Source organism: Astatotilapia calliptera, chromosome 15, assembly GCF_900246225.1.
Source record: "Astatotilapia calliptera chromosome 15, fAstCal1.2, whole genome shotgun sequence".
NCBI lineage: Eukaryota > Metazoa > Chordata > Actinopteri > Cichliformes > Cichlidae > Astatotilapia > Astatotilapia calliptera.
This window is the reverse complement of record NC_039316.1, coordinates 17250506-17267605: the sequence shown is the minus strand read 5'-3', so window position 1 is coordinate 17267605 and position 17100 is coordinate 17250506. Positions and strand designations below refer to the sequence as shown.

Here is a 17100-nt window from a genome sequence, read left to right as displayed (position 1 = left end):
GTCACTGCTGAGATTATGAAATATTTTTAACCACAGAAGTTCTAAGTGACAGTTGATGAAATGGCAAAAGCTGTTAAAACAGCAGTTCAAGAGTAAGTTTAAACAGATTTGATTTCTGCAGAGGGATTACTTGCACCTCTACATGAAACAATAGCTCTTAAACAAACAGCAGCCAACAGGGTGACATTGCACTGAACTTGGAGCTTGTCTGGAATGCATCACTGTCAGGAAGAAACAACAGACCTGAAAGGAAATAATGTGCGTGTGTGTGGGGGTGTGTTTGCAGGAATTCAGCTCCCTATAGCGTGTCAATGTACACTCTAAAAAATGTTTTGTTGGCTTAACTTAAAAAAATTGAGGTAACAATTTCCACTTAGCTTTTTAAGTTACAAATTTTGCATATTATTAAGTAAATCCAGCAAGAAATTTTTAGGTTTGGCTAACTCAACTGGTTCAACAAACCAACATGATTTACTTTGACCTCTAAAAGCATAATTAAGTTTAAGCAACCTAATATTAATTTAGAATTCCTGGAAATATTGAGTTGACAAATTACATTAGCTGAGTTAATCTAACTTACTTTTTTACATATATCCTACTCACAATTATCCATGCAAACATAGCCATTTAAATTATTCCAACTGATGAAACAGTTTATTGCATAACATTTTTGAAGAAATACACTTCTGTGTCATACAACATAAATCAAACATTACAGCAGCCCTTTAATTATAAATGAGTGGGCAAAAACAATGTATTTCAGTACAATTCCTTCACAAACAACCTCAGTAACAAAATAAAATGTAACATGTTTATTAACTGGACAAGGTGTGTTGAATCAGAAGCTAAAACATACCAATTTACTTTGTTTTTCTTACTCCACAATGGTGTCTACAACTTCTGATTAACTGAACACACCAGCCAATCAACAGTGTTTAGTTATTAACAGAAACAAGCAGAGCAGTGGGGCCTGATGACCGATTTTGAGAACCACTATAAAGATTTGTAAAGGTATATTAAATAAAGCAGCAAATATATATATAAAATCTTCCAAATAACAATAATTTTAAATCACACCCTTCTAAAATACCTCAGAAAACAAACATTGCAACGTAAGGCAATTTGTTTTAGCAAATCTGCTTATTATTAAACATTAACTTTAACCTATCAACTTGGTAAATATCACAGAATCAAGAAAATTACCAAACATTTTAATATTTAACAACGCAACAATTCAAAGGTAAGGTTATACGCATTATGAACTCTCAAAACTACACTTGTCTAAGACTGCATAAAAAACACAAGCATCAGCACATCTGAATATTGCAGCCTAAATTACATTTGTTTTATGACAGAAGTTTGTACTTAAGAGACATTACCCGTGGGCTGGCTTTAAGCCCATCAAGTTCCAGAAACACCTTCTGGAATACCTCTAGAGTGTTCTTTACTTGTTTGGGGTAGCTCAGATTGAGAGCGTATATAAGTCCCATCATTAAGGCACATGCTCTGGGCACATCAAGGTCTTCCAGGACAGCTGTTCCTTCAATCACAATTTTAGCGACGGCTGGAGGAGACACTGCTGCACGTCTGGTGACTACGATCTTTACCACTTCTTCTGGGAACTGTTCTTCACCATCCTGGCAAGTAGGTTAAAAAGAAACATGTCAGTATTTTATGTGCCATTTAAAAATATAACACAAAACAATGTGATATTTACCTACCAGCTGTTCTCTGAAGAGATCCTCTTCTTTCTCTTTCAGATACACCATCAGGCAACGGATTGCGACCTCTCTTCTTGTTTCCACCGAACTCTGGAGAATAAAAAAAGTTTACTAGGCGAAAAGTCAAACATATTACATTCATAGGACTAGCGTTTTGCTAATTATTGATTTAATTTTTGTTTTTAACAAATAAACAATTTAATTTTTATAACTTGAATTTAATCTGTTACATACTGCCCTGCTTTCAATGCACCCTTTGCTAGCAGTAGGATAAGGTGAGTGAAAGTAAATATAACCTAGATTTGGAGACTATTTCAAACAGTTTTTGTTGAGTTCTATGGATTCAACTATAATAGTTATATGTGAGATATGTGATGCAGAACTGGAAAAAGCCACCTGTGGGCAAGTCTTGTAATGATGTGATTAAAACATTAAAAGCTCCTATCTACCCTCTTTAATGTATTTGTGTAACTTGTCTTCCTCAAACGTTTATTGTGCAGTTGATGAACATACTTGTAACACTCCAAATTATTACCTCAGTTTTTTTCTCCTCACATTATTTGTAATATGACCCATACTTACCTTAATGTATTGTCAAGTTACATGTGACATGGAAAGTACCTATTTAAATTTACCTACCTCAGTTTGCAATTATGTGACCAAAAGTTACATTAATGTCTTTTCATCTCACTTATGAGGTGCAAAATACTTATGCATCTGAGTTTTACTTTTTCTCTTCAATCTGAGTTACCAAGTTACAAATGCATCACTATATTCTTGACTCTTACAACAAAGAAAACAGACAAATATATTTTGAGTGATGTTTTCTTTAGCAAATTTTTACTCTGTCCACCTCTGATGTTCACTTTTTCACTCTTCAGTAAAAGATAGCCAACAATGCTCCTGAGATAATGAATTAGATAATTAACTTTTAAGGTGTGTAAGATTATCAATTATATTCAGCTTCTTTTTTTTACCTCTTGCAACATGTTCCTGATGCGCTCAATCTTAATTTTTGCAGCACCGCCTTTTGAAGAGACCAGGGACATTATTCTTGTGGAATACTGGTCCAGTTTTGCCATGAATGTTGTTTCCAAGTTAACAGTGGTGATCCTTTGGAATTCATCATTTATCTGTAAAAAATAAAAAAAAGACACAATTAAAAGCACAATGTGTTAATGTAATCCACAATGTCACTATTATAAGTTATCCTATAAATTATGTAATAAAATCACCTGTGCTGCATCAAAAAGCGCAGGCCATCTACTTCTGAAGTCATTCACAGGTGGTGCCAGATTAACAACTTCCTGTCTGCGATTTGAGAATGTTTTGGCCATTTTTTCACTGATGATCCGATAGTTGTTCCTCTTCTTCACTTCATCAAGAAGTTCCAATCTTTCCTTTTCCAAGCTTTCCTCTGTTTCTCCTTGTGGGTGAGGTGGCAAATAGTTCACCTCAGCCTTTCTTGGCTTTTTGAGATTCTTTGAAGGTGTCTTCTCATGTGCTTGCTTTCTTTTGAGAGAGTTCACATCCAGCTCAGGGCACCCAAGCCCTCTGAGTTTACTTCTGTAATTGCCCATTTTATATTTCAGTCTTTGTTGCCATCCATAGCATCCATTATAGGATCCCGGTTCTTTAAGGCAAGGATGTTGTTGAACAAGTGCTTTAGCTACATCTGCTAATTGTGCAGATGTTGGGTAGGCAACATACTGAAAGATCGTTTCAGCCAGTTTCTCAAGGATGTCTGGAAGAAGTGGAGGAAAGTTAAGTTTCGTTCCATCCTTTTTGAAAGTTTCATTTCCTGAAGCAAGTAAAAGCTCTGTGTCATAAGCAAAGCGAGGAACAGAAAAATTGGTAGGCCAGCGCTGAAAACGCCGACTCAAATGTTCAGGTGAGGAAAGAATGACTGTATCCTGAGATCCGGATGAGCAACTGGTGCCACAGGACACACTTGATGTCTCTGAGACTGATGTCTCTGAAATTGCTGAAGCATTGACCAAGGTCTCTGATGCAGATTTGAAGGAACTGTCTACATCACTAAATGTCAGAGTAATTGTGGGAGGTTCAATAATCTGAACCACCTTAAGTGTGTCCTTGTCCTTGATATCACCTGTTGATGTCAGAGAAAAATATTCTTCTCCAAAGTCAGCATCCTTATAGTGCAAAGTAAACTTCCCATCAACCTCAAAAGTCTCTTTCACAATAGATTCAAGTTCTTCCACTGTTCCAGGGATTCCATGTGGTAAGTCCAGTTTTTGAATGTTATGCTCTTTGAGTATGATCCGAAGTTTAGCAGGATGAGACATTGAGGTACCTATATAAAAAGGAAAACAAAAAAACAAAACAGAATTTAGCTTTTGAATTTTACTTGTGGTGGAATATACCTCCTATCACCCTGGAAACTAGATACTTCTGCAGAGAAGATCAGTCATGTGTAAAATGCCTTCCAGACTTGTGGTAGAGCAAGATAGTTGTACTACTAAATCTCTAATTATTGATTAAACATTACTATCCACAACATTACCATTTGAGCTATAAAGATAAACTAATACAAGGAAGATAAAGCAGCTTTGGCCATACTGTATTGTATTGGCTACCTTGCCTTCTATGGCACATGGATGTAATGCTTTAGGGTCACCATACGCTTCCCTGCTACAGTGTATGCTGCCAGTGGGATAATATCAGACAGATCACAGGACTCAATAACTTTAACACTTCTAGTGTTTTCAAGCTCAAAGCTCCTGAAATGTTCAGAATACCACGCATTTAAGCATTTCACAATGAAGCCAACTTTTCCATTAATTACCACCATCTGAATCAGTTCTACAAAATCTGGCAGACCACCTGTTGATCCATGTGCCAGGATCATTCCAGTGGTGTAACTGGTGCCACTGTAAGACACAATATTTGCTATCTGGACATTTGACTCCCCAGGGAACTTATTTTCCACTGCTTTACTAATGTCTTCTCTCAGCACAGTCAAATTCACTGTTAATAGTTTTGTTACCTGTAAAGAAGGCTGGGCTGTTTGATTTCCATGTAGATGGTAGGCAATCATTAACTGATGCTTCACTGATAGAGACAACAGAATGTTTCGAAAACAGCGAGTATGCCTCACCACACGCTTAAAAAAGCTGTGCTTGGCTTCAAAACGCATAGTCCACAGAAAAACAAGTGGACCAAAAGCTTTTATGAGTTGTGGATAGTGCTCTAGGAAATGATGTTTTGGAATCAGTCTTTCCTGTGGGAAAGCTTCCTGAAATCTTTGCCGATGCTCGAAAATCTTGCTGTCAAGAAAACAAATGGTTGAATCTGTATGAACAGATGAAAGGACAAGTTCAACTATATCCTTAAGGTTGAGAAGGAGCAGCCATGTTGGTTCACTCTCTGGTATTTTTTCCCCAACTATAAGGGGGAGGAGGCGAAGCAAAGCCCAGTTTTCATGCGCATTCCCCCCAACAGTTTTTTTTGTTGCAAAATTCAATGGAACTGGTTGTGGGGCATTAGTTCTATCAGCCCATCTGTATGGAAACTGTTTAATTGATTTGTTAAGCTCATCCAAAGTAAAATACTTTCCCTTGATTAAGGTACTAAGGCAAAGTGCTAATTCCAAAGGTACAATACCTTCAAAGAGATCATGTAGCAAATCTGGCGGATAGCCAGTTAAAACATCGAAATGTTTTAGATTTTCAGTCAGTGGGCAAAGTTTTTTTACTCCGTAACAATGAGACTGACTTTTATCTCCTTTTGCAGTGTCAACATGTACCCTGTGTTCTTGTATTGTTCTTTGACTAAATGCTCCACTTCGAACGTCACTTACTTGGATTTGGGTTCGTTCTCCAAGACAAAACCTGCAGACATACGCACTTGAGAAACTCTCCACAAATCCTCCGAGAGAGTGTGCACCAAGGTTGTCTGCAACAACACAAAACACAGTACCTTTGACGCATATGCCTAATGAGGGAATGTAAAGTCCTTCTTCTTCTAGGCATGCAAGATCTTTCAAGAGTGGCTCAAAGACAGCACTGTAACCAAACTGTTTTACATCATCAGATTTGCATAGAATGGCTAGGTAGATTGATGTCAGTGAGGACCTGAGCAATGGTGGTACATTAGCCAAAACCCAATACACTGCTGTAATTTTGTGCTTTTTTCTTGAGGTACCAAGTGGATTACACACTTCAAACTCATCCACATACAAAATGAGGGAAATGGCTGGACTCTCTTCTGATAACAGTTGATTATTTTTAAAATTAGTGCCATGATGAAATGAAGTGTATTGTGTTTCAGAGCTATAATCCATTTCTGAGGTCTGTGTAAGGAAATCTTGGATCTCTTTCTTTTTCAAGACTTCATTCAGCGACTTTAAAACAGGTACATACTGGAAACTTCTCCGTTCCCCAACACTAAGCAAATACTCAGTGGGTTCTACCAAACAAAAATGCTCCTTGAAATATTGGCTTCTTTTGTAAGAGGTAGAAAGAGGACCTTTATTTCCAAAAGCCAATGTGAGTGGGTTGCACTGACAGAGGTCTGCAACCATATCTGAAATCACTAAATCATCAAAGGCACAATTATGCTTCTTTAGGCTTAACTGTAAAATCTGTTTTAGAATAGGACCTGAAGCAGAGGAAGAAATGAATTGTAACTGTTCAACTAACTCATCAATACACTTGTGAGAAACATTGTATATACTTTCCAGTTTTAGTAGTAGGTGGGCTAAATGTTTCTCAATTAAATTAGGCAATTCACCAATTTCTTCATCCTCTGCATTTGCTTCATCTTCACTCAATGGATTTTCAATATGTTCCTCAAGAGGATCATCTCCTGTATTCAAACGATTGACACACCTCTGTATCAGCTCAGGCTTGAAGTCATCCAATGAGTGAGGATTGTGTTTTCGGTTCCTATGAGAAGCATATGTTCCATGAACGTTTGTTTTGAAGTTACAGTTTTCAAAAACACAAGCGACAGTTTCCAGTTTTTTTAAATGGTGCCCAATATGCTTAAAATATTCCCTTTGAGTTGAAAATGTGCTTAAAGAGCAACATGGACATTTGAAAGACAAGACTTCTGAGCATGTCATTGTATCAGAGGATGAATGGCTTCTTGATAAATGGTTTCGCAAGCTATTCCATGTTTTAAATGAGCAGTAACAATCCCAGTATAGACAAGGCATAAATAGTTCACCATGGCTATGTCTAAGCCTGTAATGCTTTAAGAGCTGTTTCCTTCTTGGTGTTTCAAATTTGCAAATTTTACAAGTCCAGTGCATTTTGAAATTTATTGCAACTTTTGGTAATGCAAAGACTTATCGAGGCTTTTGAGTTAACAAGTTATTTTAAGTATAAAACCTTCTCTAATACACTACAATGAAACACTGAAAAGATGAATCCAAAATTCAAAAATAATATAATAAATCTACAGACTGTAGTTTAAAATTGGAAAAATTGTGTCATATCCAAATGTGTGAGAGAATTTTCTATTTAATTATTTGAAGACCACTGTTGACATGCCACAATACCACACTTCACATTATGCTTAAAATTACAGAAGGTAACGAAAGCAATTCGTGTGTGCACACACACAATTTTGTTTTTTCTTGCTAGGTCAACTAACTTTAACCTCAGGCATATTTCACATTCGAGCTTAAAATATCAATACATTTGATAGAAATACTTTAACTCACATAAATACTCTGGCATAAATTCACCACATTTCACTCTGTCAGTAATTAGTTACCTCACCCAAGACCGTGGAAACACAAATTTACTCTGAGACCATAGTAAAAATGCAGGCAGCTGCTGACTGGTAAATTTGAACATATACAGGTTCAAATTGAACATGCTCTGCTGTCTGCAAGGTCTATCAGCTAACCAAATGCACCCTGACAAGTGACAAACTTTAAGTATAAGTAGAAAAATTGACAATGTACTCTCGTATTTGCGAGGAACGTTTGCTAGCTAAAAGAAAGCTAGCTAACAACTTTAGCATAGTAAAGTTGCTAAAGTTAAACTATGATTAAAACCATCGAATTTAAAGTGTACAAATATAACTTGTAATTAATCTATTTAGAATTCAATGCTTAGTTAACTCACCGAACACAGTCTAGGGGAAACACACCTCTACTCCCACAAAGTGATAAGAATGCAGACAACTGCTACACCTGTGATGATACGAACATATGCTACGGGGTTACCCTCTGCTGTATGCATGGTCTCATACACACCTATGGCTAACCAAAGTAACCACCAGAGTGACAGATTTAATTGACAGATTTCATTAATAACAGGAAAAAATTCAAATGCTTTTACTTTTATAGAGTAACAACTAGCATAACACAGAGTGTCAATTCGCATCATGTAGCTGCCATTGTCAGACTAAACTTACGCAGTAAATTCCTGTACCTAGTACATATTTATAAAAGAGTATAAAACAAGAAACTTACCAGGTAGTGGTGCCAACCTCAGTTTTTTTCTGTTTCTTCTTTTTTATGGCAGTTGTAATAATTTTTTCGTTATGGTCCAGTTATGGGCAGTTCAAACATGAAGGATGTTCAAACTCACTTTTACATGTTACACAAACTTAATATTTTCTGTTGTTGATTGATGACAAAAGTATTTTGTTCAATATACTAAAACATTTAAGTTAAGGAGGTGTTTATTAATTTCTGTGTTGCACTGACTTTTAACATTGATTAGTCAACTCACTGAAACGTGTACATGTAGTCAACTTACTTTTTTAAGTAGAAAAATGCTTTTTTGTTAAGTTCTACCTACAAACACCATGAATATTTTTTAGAGTGTACAGAAGTTCAGGAAAGAGGGCTGGCCTGGACTAACAACTGCTGTCATGGATTTTTCCTCTGCTCAGAGGCCCTCTGCGGTGGACGGGGGTGACTGTTTCCTCCCTGTGACAAACGGGAATGGAATCAGACCGAATTACAGTAACTGCAGTGGCAATATTCTACACAGTGGTATTATAAATTAAACACACACACATAACACACACAATTATAAAAGGTTTGGAAGCCACATTAGCAATAAATAGCAATAAAAACTCAAAGGCTGGTCGGATAATACCACAGCTGAGCTTTGTTTACACTACATCGTCCTGTTCTGGAGCTGCTAGAGTGATTAAACAGCCTCTTTCTGTTCTAACAAAGACAGGAAACAATGAATCTAATATGACTTCTTAGTGCTGCTTTCAGATCTTCCATAACCCCTACACTGCAGTTGGCAAATTCACTTTTAAGGATAAAATAAAACAAACTTAAAAATCAGACCAAATTCCAAAAGTGTCTTTAAACCAGCAGTATATACAAGCAGCTAAAACTGTTGTATAGTTTCGTGTATTTATGGGTTGTAACATTTGCACGCTTCTGTTTTTTTGAGTTCAATGTAAAAGATCCTGATATTTGTATATATCAGTAGATTTTCATTATATATAAACACTCAAAGAATCATATTTAAGAAGGATTTAAGAAGAAAACAAGACAGTGCTGAAAGGACTGTGAGCAAGTATTAGATCACCTTAACCTTATTAGGTACACCTTGCTAGTTCTGGGTTGGACCCTCTTTTGTCTTTAGAACTGCTTTGATTCTTCGTGGCACAGATTCAACAAGGTGCCCGAAACGTTCCTCTGAGATTTTGGTCCATATTGACACGATAGTGTCAGAGTTGCTCCGGGTTTGTCAGGTGTACGTCCATGCCGCAGATCTCCCATTCTGCCACATCAGATTCCAGGCCATTTGATGTTATCCTGCTGGAAATAGGCGTCATGCGCCCAGAACTTGCCCACGCCTTTACATTACCAGAAGCAGTCTGAAAGTAGGATTGAGCCACGATTTCATGTTGTTTATGCCAAATTCTGACCCTACCATCTGAATCTTACAGCAGAAACCAAGTCTCATCAGAACCGGCAATGTTTTTCCTGTCCTCTGTTGGTGACCCTGTGCCACTTATGTCAGCTAAGACTCATGTCTTAGCTGACGTGAGTGGTGCACAGTGTGGTTTTTTGTTACTGTCACCACTCAAAGTTGGATGTCTTGCATGTTCACAGATGCTTTTCTGCATATCTTGGTTGAAACAACATATTTGAGATAATCTTGCCTTCACATCAGCTTGAATCATGTTCCTTTTATGTCTGTTATCAACAAAGCATTTCTGCCACTGGATATTTTCTCTTTTTCTAGCCATTCTCTATAAACTCTTCAGATGGTTGTGTGGGAAAATCCCAGTAAATAAACAGTTTCTGAATTACTCAGACCAGACCATCTGGCACCACATCCAAAGTTGCTTAAATTGCCTTTCTTCTTAATTCTGGTTGGTTGGTCTGGTTTGAACTACTGTATATTTTCTTTATCATTTTTACATAGCTAAAAGCATAGAGTTGCATCTTCAGTGGTGTTTTTAGTGTCAGCTGTAATTTGGCAATAACAAACTTCACCCCAATGAATAGAGTTTACCGTATTTTTCAGTAGAAGCTGTTGTGCATTCAAGTACAAGATTTTAGATATTTAAGCGTAGTAGTTTTTTGAGAATCAAATATAAAATCCACCCTTGCCTTTTTCCCAACAGTATTTCCTCTGTGCCTGTGGAGCCAGATGGCAATTAAAGCTGCAGCAGCAGACTGAGGTAATTGACATGCTGCTGCCGACATGCTTTGTTGACGCCCCTGGCATTGCTCCAGTCTTTCCTGCAGGAACAGGAGGGCGTAGTCATGATCAGCAGCTGGCCTCACGCTGCCTGACCTCTGCCCTCATCCTCTTCTCCGTCTTTCTGCTTACCCACCAGCTCTGCTACACCCACTTGTCTGGTTGGTTGGTCTGGTTTGAACTACTACTGGGGCGATCGTGGCTCAAGAGTTGGGAGGTCGCCTTGTAATCGGAAGGTTGCCGGTTCGAGCCCCGGCTTGGACAGTCTTGGTCGTTGTGTCCTTGGGCAAGACACTTCACCCGTTGCCTACTGGTGGTGGTCAGAGGGCCCGGTGGCGCCAGTGTCCGGCAGCCTCGCCTCTGTCAGTGCGCCCCAGGGTGGCTGTGGCTACAATGTAGCTTGCCATCACCAGTGTGTGAATGGGTGGATGACTGGATATGTAAAGCGCTTTGGGGTCCTTAGGGACTAGTAAGGCGCTATATAAATGCAGACCATTTGTCTGTCTCCCGTTCTCTCTCTTGAGTATGACTAAAGCGTTTGTGCTATTTAAAAAAACCCAAACTATCCAGAGTACTTTTGATCAGATGGTTAAAGTGATCTGAAGTAAACTGCATTTAAGTAAATAATGTTAGTCTTACAAAACTAAAACATTTTCACTGGCGATCTTAATATAATAATGGTCAAAAGGACATTTGTCTGATGTAGGCTGAGGAAACAACTATCAGGTTAAATCTATGATTTACTCTAAGACATGCTTGATTAAATATTGACTTGTTGACACATAAATTGGTCTTCAGTGGTTTCTGTGGGGAAGCCTGTAAGGTTTGGTTTATGTTTCTGCTACCTTAACATGATTAAACTTTTCTTTTCTTGTTTTCACTGAAAAATCTTGAAAATTCATAAAGAAATTGACTGCATTTTATAGTCAATGTCCAAATACAGGGTTAAGTCTAGACACTAATCTAGTCTTCTCATCACTTGATCATCAAGCAAATAATACATCACACCTCATCTGTATTGTTTACTGCTAATCAGTATATGTTAGCACAGTGCTAAAAGCACAGCAAATACCTGATAAGCATTTAGCTCAAAGGGTACAAAGTTTAGATTTTTACCACTTTCTTCTGGATATTTAATCATTACACAAGACAACCGTTGAATACTGGCATTGAATTCACTCCACACTGAAATATTCAGTCAAACAGACCAATAAAAATATTTTACTTGGCAATTAAAACCCAAACAGGTGAATAAAATATTCAGGTAGAAATCTGTAACGTTTTAGTCATCCAAGTATTTCTTGTACTGAGGATATCACTGGTGAAGTGTTTTACTGAGTAAATTCAAATGTCCTTGCACCACCTGACCCCGCAGGCTGGGTGCAGTGCAAATGTGATGACCTGCAGAAATAAATAGCTAGTAAGTGCGAAACCTGACTCCTACAGATCAGATCAGCAGAGAACAGACGGCGTCTCCTGTTGTCTGAAGGGCAGCAGATGCAGACCTGAGGTTTGGGGGGTGGGGGTACATCCCACTGCAGGAACCACAAATCAATAATATCCACTTCCAGAGGAGACAAAAATAGGTTTTGCAGGCTAAGACAAAACGGTTTCTGAATTCAAACCATAACCGGTAATATCACACTGACGTTCTTCCGCAAAACACTGCTGTCATAGTTTTCTAATGCAGTCCAGTTCAGTGAGGAATTTTGTTACAGCAGACATAAAGTCATGCAGTGAAATCGCAGAAGTAATCATAGTGTGATAGAAAGTAGGAGAATGTCATTCTTTAAATTGTCAAAATCATTAAAATCACTATGCCACGTCTTACTGAACAAACAAGGATAAAATTTTATTGAACATCCAAAGTTAAGAAGTTTTAGTGCAACATCAAACTTATTCTGACTTTCTAAAAGTTATCACCTCCTTATTCAAGAGAGGCAGGAATCAAGATGCTCATTGATCTTTGACTCCTGGATCTTTGCTTGGCACACTGGACAACAGACCATCACTGCAAAGGAGGAGGAGGATGAAGAAGAGGAGGCAACACTGTGCAGTCCTGCTGAGGACTGCAGAGAAGCAGAAGAGGAGGGTGTGGTGGTGGCACTGGTAGTTCTCTGCAGCACTTCTGGTGATTTTGCCTTAATTGATTCCTTCGATGTTGCTGAATCGCTGCCTAAGGTCTTCTGGAAGAAGTCAAAGATGCTGGCAGAGCTGCTGCGGTCATCCCACGCCCTCTGTCTTGGCGTCTGATTCCTACCCACAGCCGCTGATGTGCTGTCACTGTCAGAATTAGTAAAATACTTGGACTGTACAGGTCTTGAAGTGCTACCCTGGGATCCGGTTGTAACTACAGATGAGACCTTGGAATGGTTTGTTATGTCAGGCCTGGGACTGGGCGTGCTGGGAGAGGAAGTCAAATGATTATTTTGTTGTTTTTGAAATATAGAGGAGGCAGAAGCAGCATTTGTGGAAGACTTTGGTGATATCAGTGAGTCTCTTTTGGTCTCTGACTTCCTGAGGCTTGTGCTATTAAAAAGGTCGTCAATGGAACTCTGTTTGATCTTATCTCCTCCTTGGCTGCTACTACTGCTCTGGGATTTTGGCATTTTCACTGGTGAACCGTTTATGTTGACAAAGTGGCTCGCGTTGCCGACAGACCTCTTTACAGGTGGCTTTTTCCCCATGGAAGTGGATGGTCTGACTGAGGTAAAAGTGTTGGAAATCCCATTGGTCTTGTTAGAGTGAACAGGAGAGGAGACACTTTTAGTCAGGGACGATGGCGTGAAGAACTTCTTTGGGGAGGGGACAGGGTTGGACAATGGTGTTTTCACAACAGGAAGTGGTGGCCTGGGAGATGGCAAGGAAGACGTTGAGTCCTGAGACTTCCCCCCAAGGATGAAGCCTTTCCCACTAAATGGGATGATGTTCCTTATATCCTGTGATCCCGAACCTGGGACAGGAAATGATACAATTTAGAGTCAGCCATGCAATGTATTTAAATCCAGTAACTTAGTTCAAGTGGACGTGGTTTGCTTTTTCTTTAATTTCAGTTCTTATATTATATCTTTTTATATACAAGACCAGAGTTTCTGACAATAAAGTCAGTTCATTTAGATGCTCTAAATCAGGGGTGTCATACTCCTTTCACACTATGGACCACATACAGTCCACTTTGATCTTAAGTGGGCCTAACCAGTGAAACTCCTTTTTCTGAAAGTGTAAAGAAGTTAATAATATTATTATTATTACTATTATTATTATTATTATTATTAATTGTGTAGTAATTACACACTTAATGTTTCCAAAGCTGTCCAGTGGGTAAGCCTAGAGTCTCTGAGGGGCCAATTCAGTAAATACCATTCTTTATATTTCTTGCATGTTCTGTAGCAGGGGGTCATTTGATTTAAATTGATTTTACATGCTCAAGTTACTCAGTGGAAACAATCTATTCACAGTTAAAAGCGGTCAGGCATAAAAGCATGACATGACTGTTGTTTTGAGGCTGTCACAGAAAATTAAGAACATTTTTCATTGAGGTTTAAAATGTTTGAAATATGAACAAGATTTTCTTGTTTGTTGGTACAATGTTTTAAAGCTTAATACACAGGCGTGTACGGGCATGTTACCTGTAGTCGTACTTGAAGGCTTGCCACTTCCTGTGGCCTTCTTCTCTGAGGTCTTGCTGGTTTTTTTGCATTTTTTGCCATATCCTTCAGGCTCCTTGATTTTGGTGTATGTGCCACCACATGTTCTCTGGTGATCCTCCCACCAAGGGTCCAGAGAAGAAGGAGCTCTATTCATGGCCCTCTTCACGTAGCCAAAGTAGGGTTTACGCTTCTGGCAGGGCCCATCACACCGCCACCAGTGCTGCCGGTACACATCAACCTCATCGTGGAAGCTGTGGTAGATCTGATGAAAGAAAGGAAAGATGGGAAGACATAAGTTTATGAAAATGGGCATGGATGCCAAACATGACCAATCCAGCCCAATAGACTGGTAAATTGACTGATTCTTACAGCTTTTCTACTCTCCCGGAGTACTCAAAGCGCTCTATACAACATGCCACATTCACCCAATCACACCCATTCTCACAAGCACCATCTCTATACTGAGATTCCGATGGGAGCAAAATGGGGTAAGTGTCTTGCCCAAGGATACTTGACATGCAGACTGGAGGAGGCAGGGATCGAACCACCAAGCTTCCAATCAGCAGTGACCTGCTCTACCTCCTGAGCTACAGCCACCCCAATGAATGGGTTTACAAAAAATTGCTGTAGAAGCATTAACAATTGAAGGTTTTCTAAAATAAAAATCCAGCATGAAAATGAACGAAGACATGAATGCATGTAATTTTGAGCTTTTACTGATTTCTGTTGTCTCTTCAGGATGGAATAATGGTACAGCATTCAAAAACAAGAAGTGGATGTCAAAGTTTGAATTTATTTTGGATTTCCTCTAATCCTCAGTGTCAAGCTCAAATATATACATGCATTCACTTAAATATTTTAATAATTGCTGGTGGAGGTTCTACAATGTCTTTTAACTTTTAATAAATGTACTAACTTCTTGTTAGTGATCACGATTCGCTCCAAATGGTAATTTTTCTTTGCCAGGACTCGCTGGACTGACCAATACTCAGAGCAATACGAAAGGCCAAGACACTTAGATAACTCTCCATCTTAGATTTTCACAACTTTGGATGTGTCACTGCTTTGGCAGGGTCTGGAAAAAGACCCAAACTATCATCCTGAGATGAGAGGAAGTGAGTTTTAAATGCCAACAGGAGTGATCAAATATCCAGCCAGAATTACACCAGAAGCTTGTTAATGGCTACCAAAAACATCTGTTCAAGGTGCAAATTGCTAAGGAACATTTAACCAAATACTAGTGGGATTGTATGTTTAGATTTGGGCCTATATGCAGTTTTGATCCAGTGTGGATTAGAGAAAATCCTAAATGAATTCAAATGTTTCTTGATTACTTTGCTGTTCAATCACTGCACCCTGAACAGCAGTTCAAACAAATCATTAAAAGCCTCAAATTCCCATGACATTCAAGCCCATGATGCCTATATGTAAACTTCTGAATACAACTGTAAATTTGAAGGTTTGTATGTATACGTGGTCCACAAAACAGAATAAGTTTGAAAATGTCTCTTATGAGACTACCAGTTCAATGCTCAAGAACATACACTTACAGTGATCTTGGTCCCACTGGCTTTGTTGATCCGGTTCATGTGTTTGCAGAACTCAGGTCCGTGGCCATCTCTGTCCCGGTTATTTTGTGTCACAAACAGGAGAGCGTGAATCATTTCATGGAGAAGGGTCTGTGGCAACCAGGGAAAAATAAACTGATTAAGAACATGAAAATTGTCCTCTTTTACAAGGATTACAAGCTCTAATCTATCACACTGTCACACATTCACTGCTGGGGTTAGGAAGGTAAAATGATAGATGTATAAATTTCATCCCCTACAACAAGCTCTTTCCCAGTGTTTCTGATGTGAATGGTGTTCAGGTCGACCTCACCTCTACCAGGTCTTTTCTGGGTCTAAGCTTCAGCAGAGGCTCACTCAGCCTGATTGAACACAGTCCACCTCGACCCTCATAAGAACAAACTCCAGCACACCTAAGAGAGAAAAAAAAAGAGGAGCAGGACACATTACAGACATGCAAAACCAAATCCCGCACAAAAATCAAAGGTGTTAATGTGTAGACAACTTTGTGGGAGTTAACAAGAACAAAAACATGCATGACTTACAACGTCATTCTCGAGCTCCACTTCACCTCCACACCGCTAAGTTTACCCCAGAAGAACATGTCATTGAACTCCAGAAACATAACCCTGACGTCGGGGTTAGGGTCAAGCATCTCCCAGGACTCGTCCACAATGGACATTGGCCTCTCAAGCTGGGGATTCGGTTTCCAGTAGGGAACAACATCGCTACCACCTCCAGCTACCTCCACTCTCCGTTTCTTACTGCTCTGCCCGAAACTATCATCTACAGTACCACTTGATGAAGATAATAAAGCCTGGTATTCCTGATCAAACTGCTCCTGCAGCCGAATAGCGAGCAGGAAATCCTCATCCATGACAAGAGAGAAAAGTTTTGTGGTTGTTTTGATGATATTTGTTGTTATGTTATTTGTTTTTAGTTAGCTTGTCAGCGCCAACTAGCTAATGCAGTTTGTACAGGTCTCAAACAGGCGGTAGCATTACGTCGTCCCAAAATGTAGTCTGACAGATTACCAATACGTCCAAATACTTTCTGTCATGTAACTTCTGTCATGAAATTTTCAGTGACATTTTCATATTACTAACCGTCAGACCAAAGCTAGTGCGAAGATCCGTGTGTCAAGTCTGTCACAATAGGACAAAATAAATTCCGGTACGGGTTTCAAAGTAAAACAATTAAGTAGTTTTAAACGACTAAGTAAGTTTTAAGTAAAAGCCTGTTTTCAATATGGCTATTTTCTTTGTTGTTTTGATGTATAAGTTTAAAATATCAAACTATCTGCATATGCGTTCTGTAGCATCTACTAATATTTTTTTTTCTAAAATGGAACATTCTTTCAATCATAAAATGCTATATCCGGTTTAGTTTTGCCTAACTACCATAAACTCGATTATGTAGTCAAGCAACGTCTTTGCAATGGATTATGGGAACTGTAGTGTTGTTCATTTCAAGTAGTTTCCGCCAGTTAAATAAATAAAAGCAA

The 17100-nt window shown here is 38.7% G+C and overlaps 2 protein-coding genes across 3 annotated transcripts; both read right to left on the bottom strand.

Moving 5' to 3' along the window:
* Positions 1-635: 635 nt before the first annotated feature.
* Positions 636-7994, bottom strand: LOC113006478 (sterile alpha motif domain-containing protein 3-like). 2 transcript variants are annotated; one of them, XM_026142473.1, is made up of 7 exons: positions 7820-7994; positions 6572-6628; positions 5542-5636; positions 2957-4035; positions 2699-2854; positions 1722-1811; positions 636-1637 (listed from the first exon to the last, which is right to left on the bottom strand). In XM_026142473.1, the coding sequence occupies exons 4-7, from the start codon at positions 4025-4027 to the stop codon at positions 1347-1349; spliced, it is 1608 nt and encodes a 535-aa protein (XP_025998258.1). In that variant the 5' UTR covers positions 4028-4035; positions 5542-5636; positions 6572-6628; positions 7820-7994; the 3' UTR covers positions 636-1346. The 2 variants fall into 2 exon arrangements, with proteins under 2 accessions (XP_025998258.1, XP_025998257.1); XM_026142472.1 differs by lacking the exon at positions 6572-6628.
* A 3503-nt stretch (positions 7995-11497) lies between these two features.
* Positions 11498-17090, bottom strand: sprtn (SprT-like N-terminal domain). Its single transcript, XM_026142435.1, has 5 exons — positions 16142-17090; positions 15910-16009; positions 15579-15707; positions 14008-14290; positions 11498-13331 (listed from the first exon to the last, which is right to left on the bottom strand). The coding sequence occupies exons 1-5, from the start codon at positions 16471-16473 to the stop codon at positions 12310-12312; spliced, it is 1866 nt and encodes a 621-aa protein (XP_025998220.1). The 5' UTR covers positions 16474-17090; the 3' UTR covers positions 11498-12309.
* Positions 17091-17100: the final 10 nt, after the last annotated feature.

Bases quoted from the DNA above. Each gene is read 5' to 3' on its own strand.
- sprtn (XM_026142435.1), bottom strand. From the start codon at position 16,473: ATGGATGAGGATTTCCTGCTCGCTATTCGGCTGCAGGAGCAGTTTGAT. The intron at 16,010-16,141 runs GTAAGTCATGCA...TTTCTCTCTTAG, and splicing joins TGGAGCTCGAGAATGACGTT to GTGTGCTGGAGTTTGTTCTT. The intron at 14,291-15,578 runs GTAAGTGTATGT...TTCTTTCATCAG, and splicing joins CCAGTGGGACCAAGATCACT to ATCTACCACAGCTTCCACGA.
- LOC113006478 (XM_026142473.1), bottom strand. From the start codon at position 4,027: ATGTCTCATCCTGCTAAACTTCGGATCATACTCAAAGAGCATAACATT. The intron at 2,855-2,956 runs GTGATTTTATTA...TATTTTTTACAG, and splicing joins CGCTTTTTGATGCAGCACAG to ATAAATGATGAATTCCAAAG. The intron at 1,638-1,721 runs GTAGGTAAATAT...CCTACTTGCCAG, and splicing joins ATCTCTTCAGAGAACAGCTG to GATGGTGAAGAACAGTTCCC.